Consider the following 17,519-nt stretch of genomic DNA (forward strand, 5'->3'; position numbering starts at 1 on the left):
TTATAGAGAAATCTGGTTAATTGTGGGTTCTGCTTTGTTGGATTCCCACTAATCGTGTTTTGCCTCTCATTCGATTTTTATTTTTCTACCCAGCTTCTAAAATTCAGCTCAAGAAAATGCAGCGATAGCTGAGCCATGTTCTGATTCCAAGAAGTGCTCATCTGACTCTGTTTCTAGAACGTGTGCCTCTTGGGAGCATGTGATCCAGTGGAATTTTAGCCTTATGAGGCCACGGAATTCGACCGTCCAGTTCACCACAGTGGCCTCTCACTGAGGTTGATGGCAGATGCCCAAAAGCTCTATAAATAATCGCTGGGTAAGTGAATCAATCAGCAGGGAATACTGCTCCGAGGGGGCCCTGCGGAGCCACTGCTGCAGCTCATGTCAGTAGCTGCTTTGATCTCTCAGGTTAAGGAAAGGTAGGACTTTCCCCAAGGTTTGTCAGGGAAAGGGGGGCTTTGGTTCACTGGGCAATGTCCCCCCCCCCCCATTGCCAAGCATTTGGTCCACTGGGGACTGAGCAGGGCCACAAAGGAGAACCTGTCAACAGAAGGGTCAGAGGAGCTGGGTAAAGACATGATTCTTTGGTGCGAGGAGGGTTATAGAACAACTCTACCTGGAAAATGTGACGTTCCCCAGGGGAAAGGAGCTGGCCCCGCTCAGGAACCCTATGCTTGGGAGGACTTGGCCATCCCGCCTCCAAAGCCCCCCTCCCACCCCCCCCCCCAAGGAAATGTCAACCAAGAGTGTGGAACATAATGACACTTATCTCCTGTCATCTTCACCAGCATCTGCCTCTCCCCTGGCCATTCCATCCTTTGTCGGAGAGGAATTGACTTGCCCAAGGCCACTTGGCCTGAATACAAAGAGGAAGGAAAGAAAGCTGGGGCGGTGCTTACGAAGGCCCTGAGGTCTCCACCTCCCAATGCTCAGGAGCTGGAAGGGGCAAAGCTGAGGTTTTATGTTTTTAGTGGTCGAGGCTTATAGTTAAACTTCACAAGACCTCCCTCTTCAAGATCAAGAGCTGCTCTCTGGATGGTAGGAGTGCCCAGGCAACTCGACTGGAGCCTCCAAGAGGCTGGAGTTAGGATCCAAGAGTGAATGGGATGATGTGAAGGATAAAAACTCCCCAAGTAAAAAGTTACCTTGCCCTCAAATGCGTCCTCTTCTCCTCTCTCCATCCCTGATTCCTGGTCACAGGCAGTCACAAAATCTGTTGCTCCCAGAGTCTCAGGAAACAGCGAATTCTTCACGCCAAGAAAGCCCAAGAATTATACATTTTCCTTTTAGTGGTTTCATGCTAAGCTTTGGTCAAGCTGTTGGAAGCCTTCACCAGAACAAGCCCCCAGGATGCTTAAATGAAAGACCAAGTAGATCTTATCCAGAAATATTCCCATATGCAAATTAGAGCTAATGTCCAGAAGAAGGAAGAAAACCTCCACCTAAAGAAAGAATAGGACGCCACAGAATTCAAATTGGGTGAGACTCCAGGATCTAGTTTCAGACTTTTGTAATCAGAGGAGAACCCAGTAGGGATATCAGGATGGATAGCTCCTCCATCAGAGCCCAAGACTCAGGCTATGGGTGTTAGAGTGAAGGACCTTGAAATAAAATGTGTGGGCACTGGGGAGCCATGGAAGGTTCTTGAGCAGGAGAATAGCCTGGATGATTTAAGGTGTGACCAGCTTGTGAAGGGCCTTGACAGCTCACTGACTCATCTTTCAGGTGTGGCTCTGTGGGAGGGAGCCACTGAGCACTGGATGAAATCGCTGCTCCCTGCCCTTTCACACGCCTGGGCCTCTGCCCATGCAGCAGGGCCCACTTGCTCCTTCAAGGCTCTCCTCAAAGATTACCAAAAGCCAATTCCTCCCTGAAGCCCTGCCTGCGTTCCTCCACCAGACTGATCACCTCTTTCCATAGCTGGACTTCAAGTGCCCAGGAGTAAGCTTGCAGGAGCCTCGGACTGGCCTTTACGAGAAATGCAAACGGCATTAAGAACTCTAGCTTGGCACTCTGCTCAGAATAGGTGCCCGACGTTGTCACATGCTGTTCTTGCAGCCTCCCTATGCAATGGGGTTTATCTGAAATCTCCAACTTTAAAGGCTGGAGCACTGAGGCTCAGAGCGGCAAAACCACCACCTGCCTGGGAACGGCAGAAGCCGGTCCCAGGTGCGCGTGCAGCTTTATTCCCTCACGCTGCTCTGCGGAGAAAGAGGAGTCCGCCCTGTCCTGTCTCAGGGCCCCAGAGCGGGCACTGGGCAGGCGCAGAGCCGAGGCCAGGGATCCCGTCACTTGCTGTGTGCGCCCCACGCTGCTCAGCCTCTACCAGAAGTACTCCCGTGAGAAAACGGTGCTGCCCTGGCTCCTGGTGACATGCGCATCTCAGGGCTCACTCACTCCAGGGCAGAATGTCACAAGCGTGCCCCTGGTACATCTGAAGATGTACCGATCACCTGCTTTATGGGAAATGCCCAGCTGTGGACAGCTTGTGGCCCTATTGCACACGGCCCACCCAACTCTGCCGGGCAAATGCCTCTGAATCGCCAACGGTGGGGTGATGGTTTTCGTCCCGTGGATGTGCATCGGTTTCCAGGGATGGAACAAAGGCCTGCAGTGAAGTTAAGACGTGCCTCGATGACAGGGGCGAGTGGCCATTTAGGCAAGATGCTGGAAGTCTGATTGTCTTTACGCCCTGCTGTGGGCGCTGCCCAGCACGTATAGCTCCTATGGCCGGGTCACTGGAGGTTTGCTTCCCAGTGTATTTGTCCATGATAGAAAGAAGGACTGGGGACCCCAGAGGAGGGCATCATTGAGTCCCTCATGGAACAAATAGAAGGAGCTTGTAAAGTATGCATGAGATGCTCCTATCTCCACCGCCATGCTGGACAGCAGCAGGGATACCTTCCAGGTAGCGGGAACAGAAAGGGCAAAGGCTCAGAGGCGGGAATCTGTATGGACATATTTTCTTGATCAAAATTAAAGGGACCGAGCCTCAGCCGGTGGGTTGCTCTGTGTTACCAGAACTGAGAAGGCCATGCTGTAGAGCTTGCCAGCGCAAACACAAACCTCAAGCAGAGATGAGAAGCAACTGGGTGCCGAGTACCCCACTGGCATCCTTCCAACCACCCTACTGGGCTGCGCTTGCTAGCCCTTTGCAATCCATGAACGAATGTCTTGGTGCTTTATGTCTATTTATAGCTGGATCATGCCCACGGGTGTTTAGGGGGAAGATTGATGACTCTCAGCAGAGAAGAGAGATCCATGTGAGAAGTTAGAAGTAGCAGAGCCTTGCGCGGCTTTGGTGACGAGACCCAGCGTCCAGGGGCTCCCGGACACCTTTCCTACAGCTTCAGTTCGTGTCTCCGGCAAAGGAGAACAGCATTTAATATGCCTCATTTATCTACGATGAAAGAGGTGATCACAGAGGTCTCCAGAAAGTCAAATTTCTCAAATGCATTCATCATAACAACATCACCTTTAATTCCTTAACCTGAGGAAACAGAGGCAGGTTGTGGGCCCGCCCACAAGAGAACTGGCCCAGACTCCAAAGCGGCAACGTCATGACAAACAAAAACGGAGAAAATGTCCTAGACTGGGGGAGTCTGGGGTGAGCAGACAAGCAATGTGGGATGCGATCTTGGATTGTCTCTCAGATTCACAAAAAGGCCCTGGAGGACATTTTTGGGACGACGTGAGAAATGTGAATATGGGTTACGTCTTAGACAATATTATTGTATGACTGCCAAACTTAAGGGTGATAACAGCACCGCTACCAAAGAGAATGCTTTTGTTCCTGGGAGAGAAACCACTTTTTCCTTTGGCCGAACCACCTAAAAGTTGCAGACGTCACTTCATCCTCCAAATGCCCCTGGGTATGAATGTCGGGGGTGTGGAGGGGTTTAAGCAAATGTGGCAAAGTTCTGAAGGCTGGTGAGTCTGGGTGAAAGGGATATGGAAGTTTTCTGTAAATCTGGAATTTTCACAACAGGAAGTTGGGGCGATAGGGAGGAATCATGGTAATAGGTTTCCCTCCCCCCCTCAAAACAGCAATCTCTACTAAGGTGTGCTCAAGAAATAACCAGATAAAATGGATGTATGCCCAGGGTCTTGGGGAACCCAGCACGCACGGGGCCTTGGTTTGCACGATGACCACCCTTCCTGATGCCTCTGCCTACTTACTCGCCATCTTCCCAGCTCCCAGGATGCTGCCAAACAAAACGATTTCGGGTTTTCATTTTTGTGGCTCAAGCCTCACATGTGCCCAGTGACCAGGACATCAGGCCAGATGTCTTCATCGGTCAAACTGATTTTGTGCTAAATGCTCACAAATTCAGCCCAAATTGGCCCACTGTGAGGACGAGGAAGCTGCAGAGGCCCAGGGAGGGGAACGGATTTCCAGGAGCCCAGTGAAGCTGGAGGTGAGAGCCGGGTCCGTGTCCTGCCAAACCTTCCTTGCCTGCGATGCTTCCGGGGTCCCACACAAACCATGACTCCGTAAGAAACACACGGTAGCCACTCCCAGGCAGCAGGCCTGCATGTGACAGACCCCACATCCCACACCTTTCAGGGCGAAGATACAATTCATTGGCGTGTTGGACAGATGATACCGCCCATCCCACCAAGAGAACGGACATAGTCCGGCGCAGGCCTCAGACCCCACGCCTCTGTGGATGCCCTTAACGGGTACCCTAATTAGGGCCTATTATTCAAGAAGTTTACATACAGAGATAGGGCCGAAAACCTCAGTGATGGATGGTTTTCCTTCTTTAATCATTTTTACCTCTCTCACCTTCCCCTCCAAACTCAGTGTGCACAACGAATGCCTCTAAACCATTCTTCCCTCCAGCTTCAAACCGCTAGTGACCAGGAATCACTAAGAATCACTAGGAATCAAGGCTTTCAGATCTGGAGGCAGAGAAAAATGACCTGCCTGGGCTTATCTGCAGGTTTCCAAGTCACCAGCCAGATATTCTCCCAAGCGAGGCCCCGTGTGCAGAGACCAAACGGTGCACCAAGATTAAGCAGTCAACTCACCCTTTTCTACAGATGGGTTTTAACGAGCACCTGCAAAGCCAGGCCTCCTGGGCAGCAGTCTGCATCCATCTGCTTCCTCTGCTGGAAGGATTAGGGAACCAGTGGGGATTCCTGGGCTGCAAGTGATCTGCTGCGATCATTCCAAAGCGCAGGTACCCTCCTCCCAACTGGTGATGCACAGTGGAGCACAACAGATGCTTCAGAGAGAGTATTTAAATTTAGAGCACCAGGCAGCCTGCTATGTTTAAGAGGCTGCTGCCTGAGTTTCAGGACAGAGTGGTGTGGATGGAAAGAAGCGCTCTGATCCCAGCTCTGCGGCTAACCGGGTACCTCAAAAGCCAAACAGGTTGGTTCACTCCTATGTAAAGAATCTAGTAGACCAATGGCATGACAGCACCTTCCACCCAGGATGGATGTCATAAAGATCAAAATGGGATGGTCTCTAGAAAGCACAGCACTCAGAGCTGCTGGGATAATCGATACCACTGCCTACCTTCCTTTTGTCTTTGATGGAGGGGATGGATTGAGATCTCCTAGTTGGAAAGCATTCAAGTGAGAGTCCAAAATCTCTTTGAGTATCTATGTGGCATGTTGATTTCTAGACCCCCACCAGGGACCACGTGGCAGGCCAACCTCCTGTGATGCTGGTGGAATGTGGCTCTTCTTCAGCTCATTCTAACAGAAGTTGGGGCCCAAATTCAAACAACCTGGTGAGATTTCTTCCCCATCCCTGAGTGGGTGTGGTCAACTGGAAGAAGGGTGTGGGAAACCTGGGCTGAAAGAAAGAAATCATCAGCTGTGAGGGGGGAAGAGAGACCTGGGTCCGAGATGCTAAAAAGTCCAGCAACAAGGACTGTTTGGAGGGTGTAAGTGACAGCAATGACAAAGCAGCCAAGAAAGCAGCAGCAGGATAAACAAGTGGGAAGACCTAGGTTCTGGCTGTGGGGCCTCAGATTCGTGTCCAGCCTTTCTGGACCTCGATTTCCTTTCCTGAAGATGAGGGACCTCAGCGAGGTGACCCAGACTAAGTTTCCCCCTGGCTTTTGAGGATTCCAATGCTGATGGGGTGGGCCAAGCTCTAGGTGGAGATGCCCCAGGCCTGCTTTATCAAGAGAGGAGAACCCTGGAGAACTCCTGACTCAGCGCCCCCATCAGAGCACCTCACTGGATGCACCTAGAGGACTCCTTGGCCAGAGAGCGCAGTAGGGAAGAGCTGGACCATCTGAGAAAAAGGACATCACAAGGGAAGCAAACCAAGGTTCCCCTCCACCCCCGACCACTCTGAGCATAAACAAGGATGTTTACCTTCGGAACAGAAGACTCGGTACATGTCTTTCAGGGGCTGAGCTGGTAGCAAAGGGCAGGGGGTGGGGGGGAGGATATGGAACCAAGAGAAATTCCGAGTTGCTTCAGACACTTAAGCTGGTGGTCATCCCACAAACAGAAAAGACTTCATCTTACCATCCTTAATCCTACAAAGAAGAGTCAGCTCTGTGGAAAGAGAGATTATGGGGTGTTTTCTAAACTTCTCTGCGAAGGGAGGAGGTCCCTGTCACTGGAAGCATTCAAGCAGAAGTAGGTCACTTTATGACCACTGTACACTGGTGAGGGGACCAGTTCTGAGTGAAGGGTTGAACCCATGTTCCTCTAGCTGACTCTAAGAGCCTGGTGCACTTACCTGCGGAGAAAGAGATGCAGGTTCCCTCATCTGAGGGCTGAATGAGGGTGCCATAGTGTGGTGGGGTCAGCTTCTTGGACCCTTTTGGGGTCCAGACTGAGACTAATGTCTCAGTTCTAGCAAAGACCAGCTCTCTGACGTTGAGCAAATCTCTCACCCTCTCAGTGCCTCTCTCTCTTTTATAGATCAAAGATTATCACACATACACCCATTTGAGGTCAAGTCTTAACTGTACAAAGGTTTTGCTGAGAAACCCCACACTTACTACAAGCAGCCTCCTCCAGAGCATGAAGCACTCTGCAAATATGCACTAGTACTTTTGCACCTGTGACTCGCTAAAGCCAACAATCTCTTCCAAGAGAAAAAAAAAATTAAAGAGCAACTGCTTCTATTCTCTAGACAGATTTTAGAGCCCTAAAAAAACTTTTTTTTTAAGTCTTAAAAATGAGTTAATCGATATGACCTTGAAGATCAATAACTGTCCTCTTTGGCCTAGAGAATCTGAGGTTCCCAGACTCATTCCACAGGCCCTGTGTCCTAGATGAAGGGGCCATTTCAACATGGGATGTAACATTAAAGTGCTTGCCTTTTCAGAGGAATCTTGAGGGCTGTGGTCACTCCAATGGCCCAGATGCTTGGGAGGGGTGCACTTGGGGCCGTCTCTTAGGAAATCTTGTAGGTCTCCTCTTGCTTGGGAGCAGATCCTCCGTCCTGGGAGATCCCACTGGGGCCCCCACTGCTCCTGCTGAGCAGCCCAGCCAAAGCCAGAGCTGGAAGAACTGGAAGAACTTCCAGGTTTTGAAAAAGGGCCGTGAGGATGGCTGATTTTTAGAGATGGCCGAGACAGTGATGAGGGAAATGAAGGTCCCCCCGTGAATCTGAAGGTGAGACTTTCCTTTATTCCTGTCATGGAAGGGCCTCCAATGTGCCATGTTCTATAGGCCCCCCCCCCCAGGATGTTAGCAGGCCTTCCCTCTGGGGTCATCCCCTATTGAGAGTGGGGAGGAATTTCTCCATTATTCAGAAAAAAATCACCCCCTGAGATTGACAAGTTCCCAGCAGGCCAAGACGCAGCTCCTTGCCTCTAAACTCTTCCTGAGACCAACATCAACATTCCCTTATTTACAAATCAAATGCAGTTAGAGACAATCTTTCTTAAAATACATTATATATATTCTTTAAAATGAGGAATGCCCTGTCATTTTTCATTAGGAAAAGAAACCACATCCACTTACTAATACCCATTCTCATCCAAGCATCCTGAACTGTAATTCTTATTCATGTAGGTAGCTGCTACACAAATCATCATCATCACACAAATAAGAGAGAATAAAATACTCTGTGGTTGCAACAATTTTCCAGTTTCCCCCAACACGTCCAGTTACATGGAAAATTGTTGGAACTAGAGATGGTAAAATTAAAAATGTCTCTAATAAATTAATATTATTGGCTTTTGATTATTCCATTGCTAGTTTTGTTTTCTTGTGTTGATAACGCATACCAGTTTAACAAAGTGCATGCTTGTTTAAAAAATTTTTGAACTGGCAAGCTAAAATGATCTGTGTCGGCTTGCCCACCCACCCCCTAAAAAGAAGTTTTAATATAATTTAGAACCTAGCACTTTAAAAATGTGGTCATGACATATCTGGGAGAAAGACTGCTTGTGGAACATGCTTGATTTGGCAAGATGATAAATCAAAAACCTTGTGGGTTTTGTTTTCCCGTTTTGTTTGGAAGCAGCCAAAAGCAGGCTATTAACAAAATTGTGTGACGGAAAAGAAAGATGAACACCTGATACTTTCCATTTTGTCACATCAAGCACACAGAAGCACACTGGTGTGTGCACGCATTCACACACACTCAGACCACACACATTCGGCCACCCACTGCTTGGGGAGGAAAAGAGAAAGGAGTTGGGTCAGAGACACCACCGTGGGTGGGCACTCGAGGCTCTCAGCCGCGTGTGCAACTTTGGGTCAGGTATCCTCCGGGCTCTGTCTCCTTGTCTGGGTCTCACACCTGTCCTGGGAAAGCCACCCCAGAGATGGGGCGGGCTGGGGAGAAATGTAAGGCATACTTTGCTGGGAAGAAGGAAGAAATCCATGCTTCATGCTCAGATGCGAGTTTCACAGGAAGACGGGCCTTTCTTTTTTCCCTTTGGCCTGCTCTGTCTCGCTGGAAAGGTGGGGAAGAAATGAAACCGAGAAAGAAAAGGAAGGAGAGAGAGAAAAAAATGATGACAATAATCGTAACAATAAAGGATAACCATAATAAATAAATAAGACAAGGTGGGCCAATGAGACTGAACGTCCGATATGACAAATGACTTCTGTTTGTTTGCATTTCCCTCCCCAGAGCCTAGATGGACTTCCGCCGTCTCATCAGCCTGTGGTTGTCGGTAAAGCTGTGTAACCCGGGAGAAATGGAGCTAATAGGGGACGGGAAGAGGCTGTTTTTTAATGTGCTTGGTGAGATCTCCTCGATCTTGTAAGAGATGGGGTGGAAGTACTGGGGGGCGAGCTTGGCGCTGAAGGAGTTCTGCTGTGCCGCCGAGCGGCCACCGTATTCCTGCGGGCGGTAGCAGGTGCAGGAGCACACGGACTGCAGGTCCGCCACGTCCGCCTTGTACCGGGGCCGGCCCTGCCGTGCCTCCTCGGGGATGTGGATGGCCATGCTGTTGCGGTTGCCGGCGAGGGACGCCCGCTCCTCGGCGTCCCGCCGCTCGTCCTCGCTGTTCATGGTCAGGAACCTGAGGACCACCAGGTTGAGGAAGGCCCCGATGACCGTCAGCCCCACCAGGATATACATGAAGCTAAAGGCCACGTAGAGCGGCTTCTTTTGCAGGGCGCCCTTGGTCTGCAGGGCCACGTAATCCCCAAAGCCAATGGTAGTCAACGTGATGAAGCAGTAGTAGTAGGCGTGGAAGAAGCTCCACTCCTCGCACGGGGAGAAGGCGGCCGCCCCGATGCACAGCGTCCCCATGCAGGAGAAGAAGCCCACGGTCACCATGTTCTCCATGGACACCTCCGTGTTGCGCATGCCGCAGCACCTCTTGATGCGCTTCAGCAGGTAGCGCACGAACGTGTTCATCCGCTCGCCCAGGCTCTGGAACATGACCAGGGTCAGCGGGATGCCCAGCACCGCGTAGAACATGCAGAAGGCCTTGCCCGCGTCCGTGCCGGGAGCGGCGTGCCCGTAACCTGCGGGGGGAGGTGAGAGGACAGGGAGAGGGAGTCAGTCAGCTGGGGTCTCCTGAGGTTTGGGGTGGGTGTGGAGGTGGGCGCGGCAGTTGCGATGGAGCTGGGGGCGGGGCCGGCGCCTGAGGGGCGGGGCGAAGAACAGGGAGGAATCAGTGAAGAAGTTTGGGGACGGGGGAGGTGGCCTGGGGCATGTGGTCACAAGAGGCGCTTGGGGGTCATTTCACTGCTCTTCCAGTAACACAAAGTTTTCTCAAAGAAAAGCAGCATATTCACTCATAATATTTTGCAGAAAACTCCAGAAGTAGCCAGCCCAAGGGCGAAAATTAAATATCCCAACATGGATCAACATTAAGAGTGAAGGGTCAAAGAATGCTAACTAACTGGGTTTTGTTGTTGCTGTTCTTGTTTTTGACCGCCATGATTTTATTCTTAGATAAATGCTCCGTCCAAGACCAGGGAGGGCGGACAGGTGGGCGGGCGGACGGACAGCCAAGGAGGTGTGGCTCCCGGCACCTCCCCCGCTGGGAGCTGTGGGGCTGCCCAGGGAGGTGGGGACACCACGGAAGGTAAGAGGGGTGCACGGGGTGGGAGGGGATGATGGATCCCCTGGAGTCCTTTCTGCGTGTGCTGGGAAAGGGAAGAAAGAACCCCGGTTTCCACGTTCTCAACGGTGGTGCCAGAAAGCTCAGCATGGAGCAAAGACGACTTGCCTTCTGCCCCAGGCTGCCCGTGCCCCCAGCTCAGGCGTCGGGGATCCGCCAGCCCACAGCTAGTCTGTGTGGACTCCTCGTCATACGTCACCTCCTTCTACCCTCGTGACGACCCTATAAAAGAGGCACGATGCATCTGACACCACTGGCTAGGAAACCGAGTTAGTTACTTAGTAGCAGGGTAGCTTGGTTTCTTCAGAGTTGGTGGCTGAAAAGTCTGGGTTCAAATCCCAAGAATGAGGCTTTTTTAAAAGCAGACGCCTTGACTTGAGAGAGGTCATTGCAGGGTGGCGCATGAACACCACGAGGGCAAAGATTGTTACCTGTTTTGTTCCCTGCTGTATCCTCACACCTAGAGAAACACCAAGCACATAAAATACCGCTTTAACAAAGGACAGAATAAATTTATGCCACTGTGTGAATGCGGCCTTGTCAGAATCGAGGGAACGAATAATCCTTAGAGACCTCATGTGTGTAAGTGCTTTTGAAACTCTTCACGCAGCTGCACAGACCATCACTTCGTTGATCCCCTGCATCAACTGTGCAAAACCAAGCCTGTATATCCTCACATTCACATGAGGACAGTGGTGTCGGAAAGGTGAAGTTACCTGCCGGCGTCACCCAGCTGGTCAGTGATCATATCAGAGCCAGGATAGGGTCTGCACAACATGGCAGAAGAAACCTAAGACTAGTTCAAGTTCCGGGACTGATACTGCCCAGAAAAATACCAGGATCATGGGCAGTATTTGGACTGAGAACTTGGAGGATGCACATGGCCTTCCAACATCTCAAATCCTGCCCCATCATCAAAAAAGGCTTCCCTGGCGCTCCCCTGAGCCACAAGCGCATGGTCATTTAACCAGCTGCGCTACCTTGGGCCCCAGACTACCTCTCCCAGCCTGGGTTTCCTCATCTGTTACGTGGGACGATGATAATTTTGAGGTGGGGATGTTGTGCAGATCTGCTGAGGTCAGAGAGCAGCTAGCCCAGGGCCTAGGATTCAGGAGGGACCTGCACCCCGCCCACTGCGTCCCCCAGGAAGACCACCCTGACTGCCCTAGCCCAGGCCTCTCGCCCAGAGACTCATCACTTCCGTTCAGCCTGCGTGCCTCTCCCCTGGCATGAACTTGTGCCACGTCCTGCCTGCCCCGGGGGCCACACTTTCATGGCAGAGATGACATCACACGTTTGTATCCTCTCTGGCCCTCAGCCCACTGAGCCAGTGCAGAGCTCTGACCCCTCAGCAACCCCATAGCCCTTACGAAAGAGCAGAAATGGCAGGTCAACACTGGAGTTGGGCCAGAAAGGACAGAACAGGGAAACAGCAAGAAGGAGAGGACAACAGGCATATCAATAGAAATCATCCAATCTGAAGAGAGGAATAAAGGTCAAAAATTAATAAATTTTAAAAGCCTCAGAGACATGTAGGACAGTGTCACCAGGTGTCCTAGAAGAAAGAGAATGAGACCAAAAAATTGAAGAAATAATAGCCAAAATTAACCAAATTTGGTGGGAGACAAATTTACAGATTCAAGAAACTCGGTAAGCCTCAAGCAAGATAAATACAACGAAAACCACATACATTCCACATCGGAATCAAGCTGCTGAAAACCAGAGAGGGAAGATCTTGAAAGCACCAGAGAGAAACCATGTATCACATACAGGAAAACAACTATTTGAACAGCACTTACTTCCAATCATAAACAACAGGGGCCAGGAAACAGTGGAATAACATCTTTAAAGAGCTTTTTAAAAAAGACCGTAACCCAGAACTGTCTATCCAGGGAAAGTATTCTTTAAGAATGAAGGCAAAATCTACTTTCAGACTAAAAACTTGTTTCCTGCTGCTCTGCATAGCATGATTACTAAGGAAGTTCTTCTGCCTGGAGGGAAATGGCACCAGATGGAGGCTTAGGTCTTCAGGAAAGAATGAAGTGCATCTTGGTAAACAAGTGGGTTTATATTTATACAAAGTCCAGGGGTGGGAATCCCGCGACATCGCCATATAGCTCACCTGTGTGGCTGATATAAAACCCAGATGGATGCTGGAAGACAGTAGATTGCTGGCAACTTAATAAGGCGGTAAATTAGCTAACGGTTCCGGATGGGATATATTTACTGGAGAAACCAGCACAGCATTTGCTGGCTCAAACCCAGGTGCTCAGGCCCCCCTCCTGTAAGTGAAAATGATCAGAAGCGGTGTCCCTTCACAGGGCCTGGACGGCAGTATGCCCGTGTATCCTGTCCCGGGGTGGTGTCAATTTTCCCGTGGCCCGTCAAACTACAGAAAGAACTCCATCATTTTGACATCCACAGTATATCTCACTGATCCGTTACAGCAATGACATCCTTTAGCAAGACACGTGCACAAGCGAGTGTGGGCCGGGAACACCCCCAAAGTTCAGGGCCTTCCAAAGTTCAGGCCCTAGAATAAATCTCCTGGGGCCCCAGTGGTCCAGGACACAGGACCATTCCCACTGCAGCGAGAAAGAAGCTGCCCAAGTTGCAGAGCCTTTCAGGAAGACAGAGGCCTGGCCGGATATCTTCAAATTTCCCCATCTAGACGCACCCATCTCCACCCTGCTCTCCACTGGGGAGGCTAAGTCTGCATAAGCCACCTCAAGGGGTTCTTGGCCCTCTGGTGTCCAGCTGAGTTCATCCAAGGCACAGCCCCAGCAGGAGGTCAGAGGACGGGAGGAAGATGAGACCTTGGTAACGAATCTGCCAGCAGGTTCACGCCATGGAGCAACTCTACAAGCGCTAGCAGCTACATCCCAGGCATGTTGACTGACAGCTCTCCACAGTTGCTCATCCCAGGCTACCACACCTTCCCTCGTTGCTTTCCCTCCAACCTACCCACCCTCCCACACTATAAATAGCCATTAATTAACTGTTCAAGTTGAGAGTGCCACCTCCTGCAAAGACTCTGGCTGATATACCACATGTATTCTCCACTGGATCTGCTTCCCAGGTCTCCTTATGATGCAACACGGTGGCACTGCATGCAAACGGGTCAACACATATCAAGTCTACATATAGAATATTCATAAAGTATCAATGGAACACACAGACGTAGCATGGATGCTTTATACAAATACGCATGGTATACACTTGGAACTTTGTGAAAGATGGATGTGTTGGGTAGAGTAACTGCACGTGGATGTGAAACATGTGGGCAAAAGCCACATACCATATATGTATTAGACCAACACACAAAGCATCTACAGTATACCCACCGCACACCCAGAGTCACACACTTTGTGCAGGATGTGCGTGTGCACGGAAAGTGCACTCAAGACACAGGATGTGTGCACCACATGTATGCATAGGCTGCAGGGATTGTACGTACCCATATCTCAATAGCATCCATGATATCTACAGATAACAGGTATATGCAGTGGAGAACATACAAAATACACATATGCCAGACACACTAGAGAAGACGGCTTCTCCTTCCCAAGAGGAGAATGGAATTAATATACAGAAATCTGTTATATTTCTATAACAACGAAAGATCAGAAAGAGAAATTAAGGAAACAGCCCCATTGACCAGCACATCAAAGAGAATAAAATACCTAGGAATAAAGCTACCTAAGGAGGCAAAAGACCTACTACACTCTGAAAACTATAAGATGCTGATGAAAGAAACTGAAGATGACACAAACAGATGGAAAGATATACCATGTTCTTGGAATGGAAGAATCAATATTGTTAAAATGACTATACCACCCAAGGCAATCTACAGATTCAGTGCAATCTCTGTCAAATTACCAATGGTATTTTTTAGAGAACTAGCACACAAAAAAATTTTAATTTGTATAGAAACACAAAAGACCCCGAATAGCCAAAGCAATATTGAGAAAGAAAAATGGAGCCGGAGGAATCAGGCTTCCTGACTTCAGACTATACTACAAAGCTACAGTAATCAAAACAGTATGGTACTGACACAAAAACAGAAATATAGATCAATGGAACAGGGTAGAGAGCCCAAGAGGAGAACAAGCTACAAATCTTCAATGCTCTCAGAGAACCTGTGTGACAACTCAGATCCTAGAAGACTGTGGGTGGTTTTTTTTTTTTTTTTTTAATCTGTGAGTGAATGAAGGCAGCCTGGCCTTCCTGGGCTGGGAGCCGGATTTATGCATCTACTCATATGTTACCCATTGAGACTCATCCAGAGCCTTGACTATGCACCATGACCTGTGCCTGGCACAGGGGATCCACGGGGGCTTTTCATATTCCCCCGAGATCTCCAGAGGGGCACCAGCCAGCCCGTGCTCAGAGCCCCACCCAGTGCCTGGACAAGGGGACCTTAGGTGGAGGGCATGGGTGTCGCAATGCCACTGAGGACTCCCAGGCTGGTGCCTGTTCTCCTGGGTTGCCTCCCACCCCACCTGTGAGGACCAGTCCCTTGAGCTCAGAGCCACATCCCTGTCCAGGTTTTCCCTTTGAGATCCTGGGCTCCCCCTGCCCCCCATCTTCCCAGGCACTGGGAGCCAGTTTCTCCTCCACCGACAAAACCTCAGGAATCCCACCTAGGACCATACTGCTCATCCTTCCATCATCATAAACAATTCATCCTTTTGGCAAAGAGACATCTAAAATTGATTTATACAGGGCTCAGGAGGTGTGCTTGGGGTGCAGAAGATATGCTGAAACCTCTGGGCTGCTGCTCTGTGACCTCAGCAGAGTTATTCAGTTCCCTGGACAGTTGTGAGAAATGAGGCTGGAAAGGGGAGATCAGACCAGTTCACGGCCACTCTGCAAGAGACAGGGTCATCCTTCCCCAGCCCTGCAGGAGCCCAGCAGTGACCAACATGACCGTCACCCAGACCTCCACAAACTGGGGAACATGAAGACCACCAGCCACCAGATGCAAAGCTCCCTACACACAGGGGACACAGTGACTCACACTGTCCCTCTGCACCCAGCCCTGCCGCCCCCTTTCTGCTGACTTTTCCACGTGTGCAGAGCCAGAGACTCAGACTTGCCTGTGGCCCCGATGGGCTGCTCAGGTGGCCACAAGGGGCCAGGCCCCTGGGTGTGAGGCCAGCCATGGGGACCACTGACATGGATGGCGACGGCGGTTGACAACCTGAAAAGCCACCCCCAGTGTGCACACACGGCAGCTGCATCTCCAACACTGTGCTCCCTGGGCCAGGGTTCTCTTTGTCAGCAGGTGGCAGGGCCCAGGACCAGGCTAAGGGCAGAGGCAGGTGGACATATGGGCTTCTGCTTAGCGCCTGAGCCCAGGACCCTGGCCTCCCCACCAGGAGTGCTAAGAGCAGGGCAGGTGGACATATGCGGTGAAGGAGGTTTAGCAGAACAGAAAGGAAGACCGCAAGCCCAGCCCCACATCCCAGCCCGTGCATGTGCACCCACGCGCTAAGCCCAGGGGTAGAGATGGAGCATTCGAAGAGCTGCAAGGCTATTTGCTAAGAGGAATGCACAAAGTCAGCCTTGCAAAGAACCTCCACTTCGCCCGGCCGACCTCCCCACCCAGAAAGGGCTGCAGATCCCAGCGCCACACCACAGGCCAGGATGGGCTTCCTAACCTACAAATCCCAAAAGGGGACAGAACTGTTCAAATAACAAGCCCCACCTTGAAAAGCTGATCTGGACTCCTGAGCATCCTAGAAAGACACCTCGGTTTCCTCATCTGTGAAATGGGGCCAAGGACAGGGAGCAGAAACAGAGATGCAATGGGAATTGACCTCTTATCAGGTCACCAGGTCCCTGCTACGGACTGTTTGTCCCCCACAAATTCATACGTTGAAGCCCTACCCCCCCCAGTGAGATGACATTTGGAGGTCATCCCTCCCTCCCTCCCTCCCTTCCACCGCCTTCTTGCCAGACTCTGAGCTCCCAGGAGGGCAGAGCCCACCCCTGGCTCACCCCTGTGGACCCCCAGAGCCCAGCACGGAACAGGCGCTCAGAATTTAGAGGGCGGCATCACCACGCATATGACCTCCGTCTTCCAGGCCCGCCTTGAAGTCCTGGCCCATCCCCAAGCCCAGCACGGCTGAGGGCAGCTCTGCCCAAGACACTGCATCATCCAGCCCGATTTTCATGGTCCCTTTAATATACTTAGTGGGTCTCTTTGATCTGTCCTGGGAGAGGCTTTGCAGAGAAGAGGCCTGCATCTCTGGACTGCAGCTGGCTAACAAATAAAACAAATGAATAGGTTCTGTCTTCCCGGAGGGGAATGAGGCAGGGAAGGAGGGTAATAAAACTAATCATTTCTATTGGGTTGGGGGCTCCCCAAAGAGCCAGCTGCAGCTAGAAGGCAGCACTCCCTTGCAAGACACCCTGTGCTCCCCCGGCTCCTACTAGATTTCCCAGAAGCTGACAACCGCCGGGTCCGAGACGTTCCCAGGCCCAGCTCCTGCCCTGGGCAGCATTTCATTAAGATGTCATGAGTGTCCAGCGGGCTGTCCTCACTGTGAGAAGTAAATAAGGCAACTGGGCAGTGTGGGTCATAGACTAGCCTCACTCCTGACGCTCCCGGACTGTCCATGGCTCCCTCCTTTTCCCTGGGAATCTAGGCCTATAAACAGTTGGCCGTAAAAGCCCTTTCCAGACTCTCACAGCACTTCACAGTTTGCAAAGCTTCCCCCACCGTGGAGTGCCCCTCCCTGAAGCCTGCCCTGATCCCTCTGCCAGAAACGACCAACCCAGCTTTGAATTCCCCTCCAGGACACTTCAGCGGGTGGGACAAGGCTGGCCCCTGGCATCAGGACAACCTGGCATCAGAAGCCCTGACTCCGCCCCTTAGGGACCATGGGTGCCCAGGCCTCCTCATTCTCTTCAGTCAAGTTCACTGCGATCCCAGCCTCCCAGGGATAACCTGCTGCTCACTGAGCAGAAGTGGCCATCAAGGCCAGGTGCCAGGTGAGA

General features: G+C 51.0%; 1 protein-coding gene across 1 annotated transcript in view; it reads right to left on the bottom strand.

The window, feature by feature from the left end:
- Positions 1 to 7,056: 7,056 nt before the first annotated feature.
- The window catches only part of KCNK9 (potassium two pore domain channel subfamily K member 9), a gene marked incomplete at its 5' end in the record, with an annotated part of 88,645 nt that continues 78,182 nt past the window's right edge, over positions 7,057 to 17,519 (bottom strand). The window contains one exon of the mRNA XM_082433848.1: positions 7,057 to 9,912. Within this exon, the coding sequence (XP_082289974.1) occupies positions 9,071 to 9,912 (842 nt within the window). The 3' untranslated portion in view covers positions 7,057 to 9,070. The remainder of the gene's footprint in view (positions 9,913 to 17,519) is intronic.

This window comes from Balaenoptera physalus (genome assembly GCF_965194825.1).
Source record: "Balaenoptera physalus genome assembly, chromosome: 17".
Classification (NCBI taxonomy): Eukaryota; Metazoa; Chordata; class Mammalia; order Artiodactyla; family Balaenopteridae; genus Balaenoptera; species Balaenoptera physalus.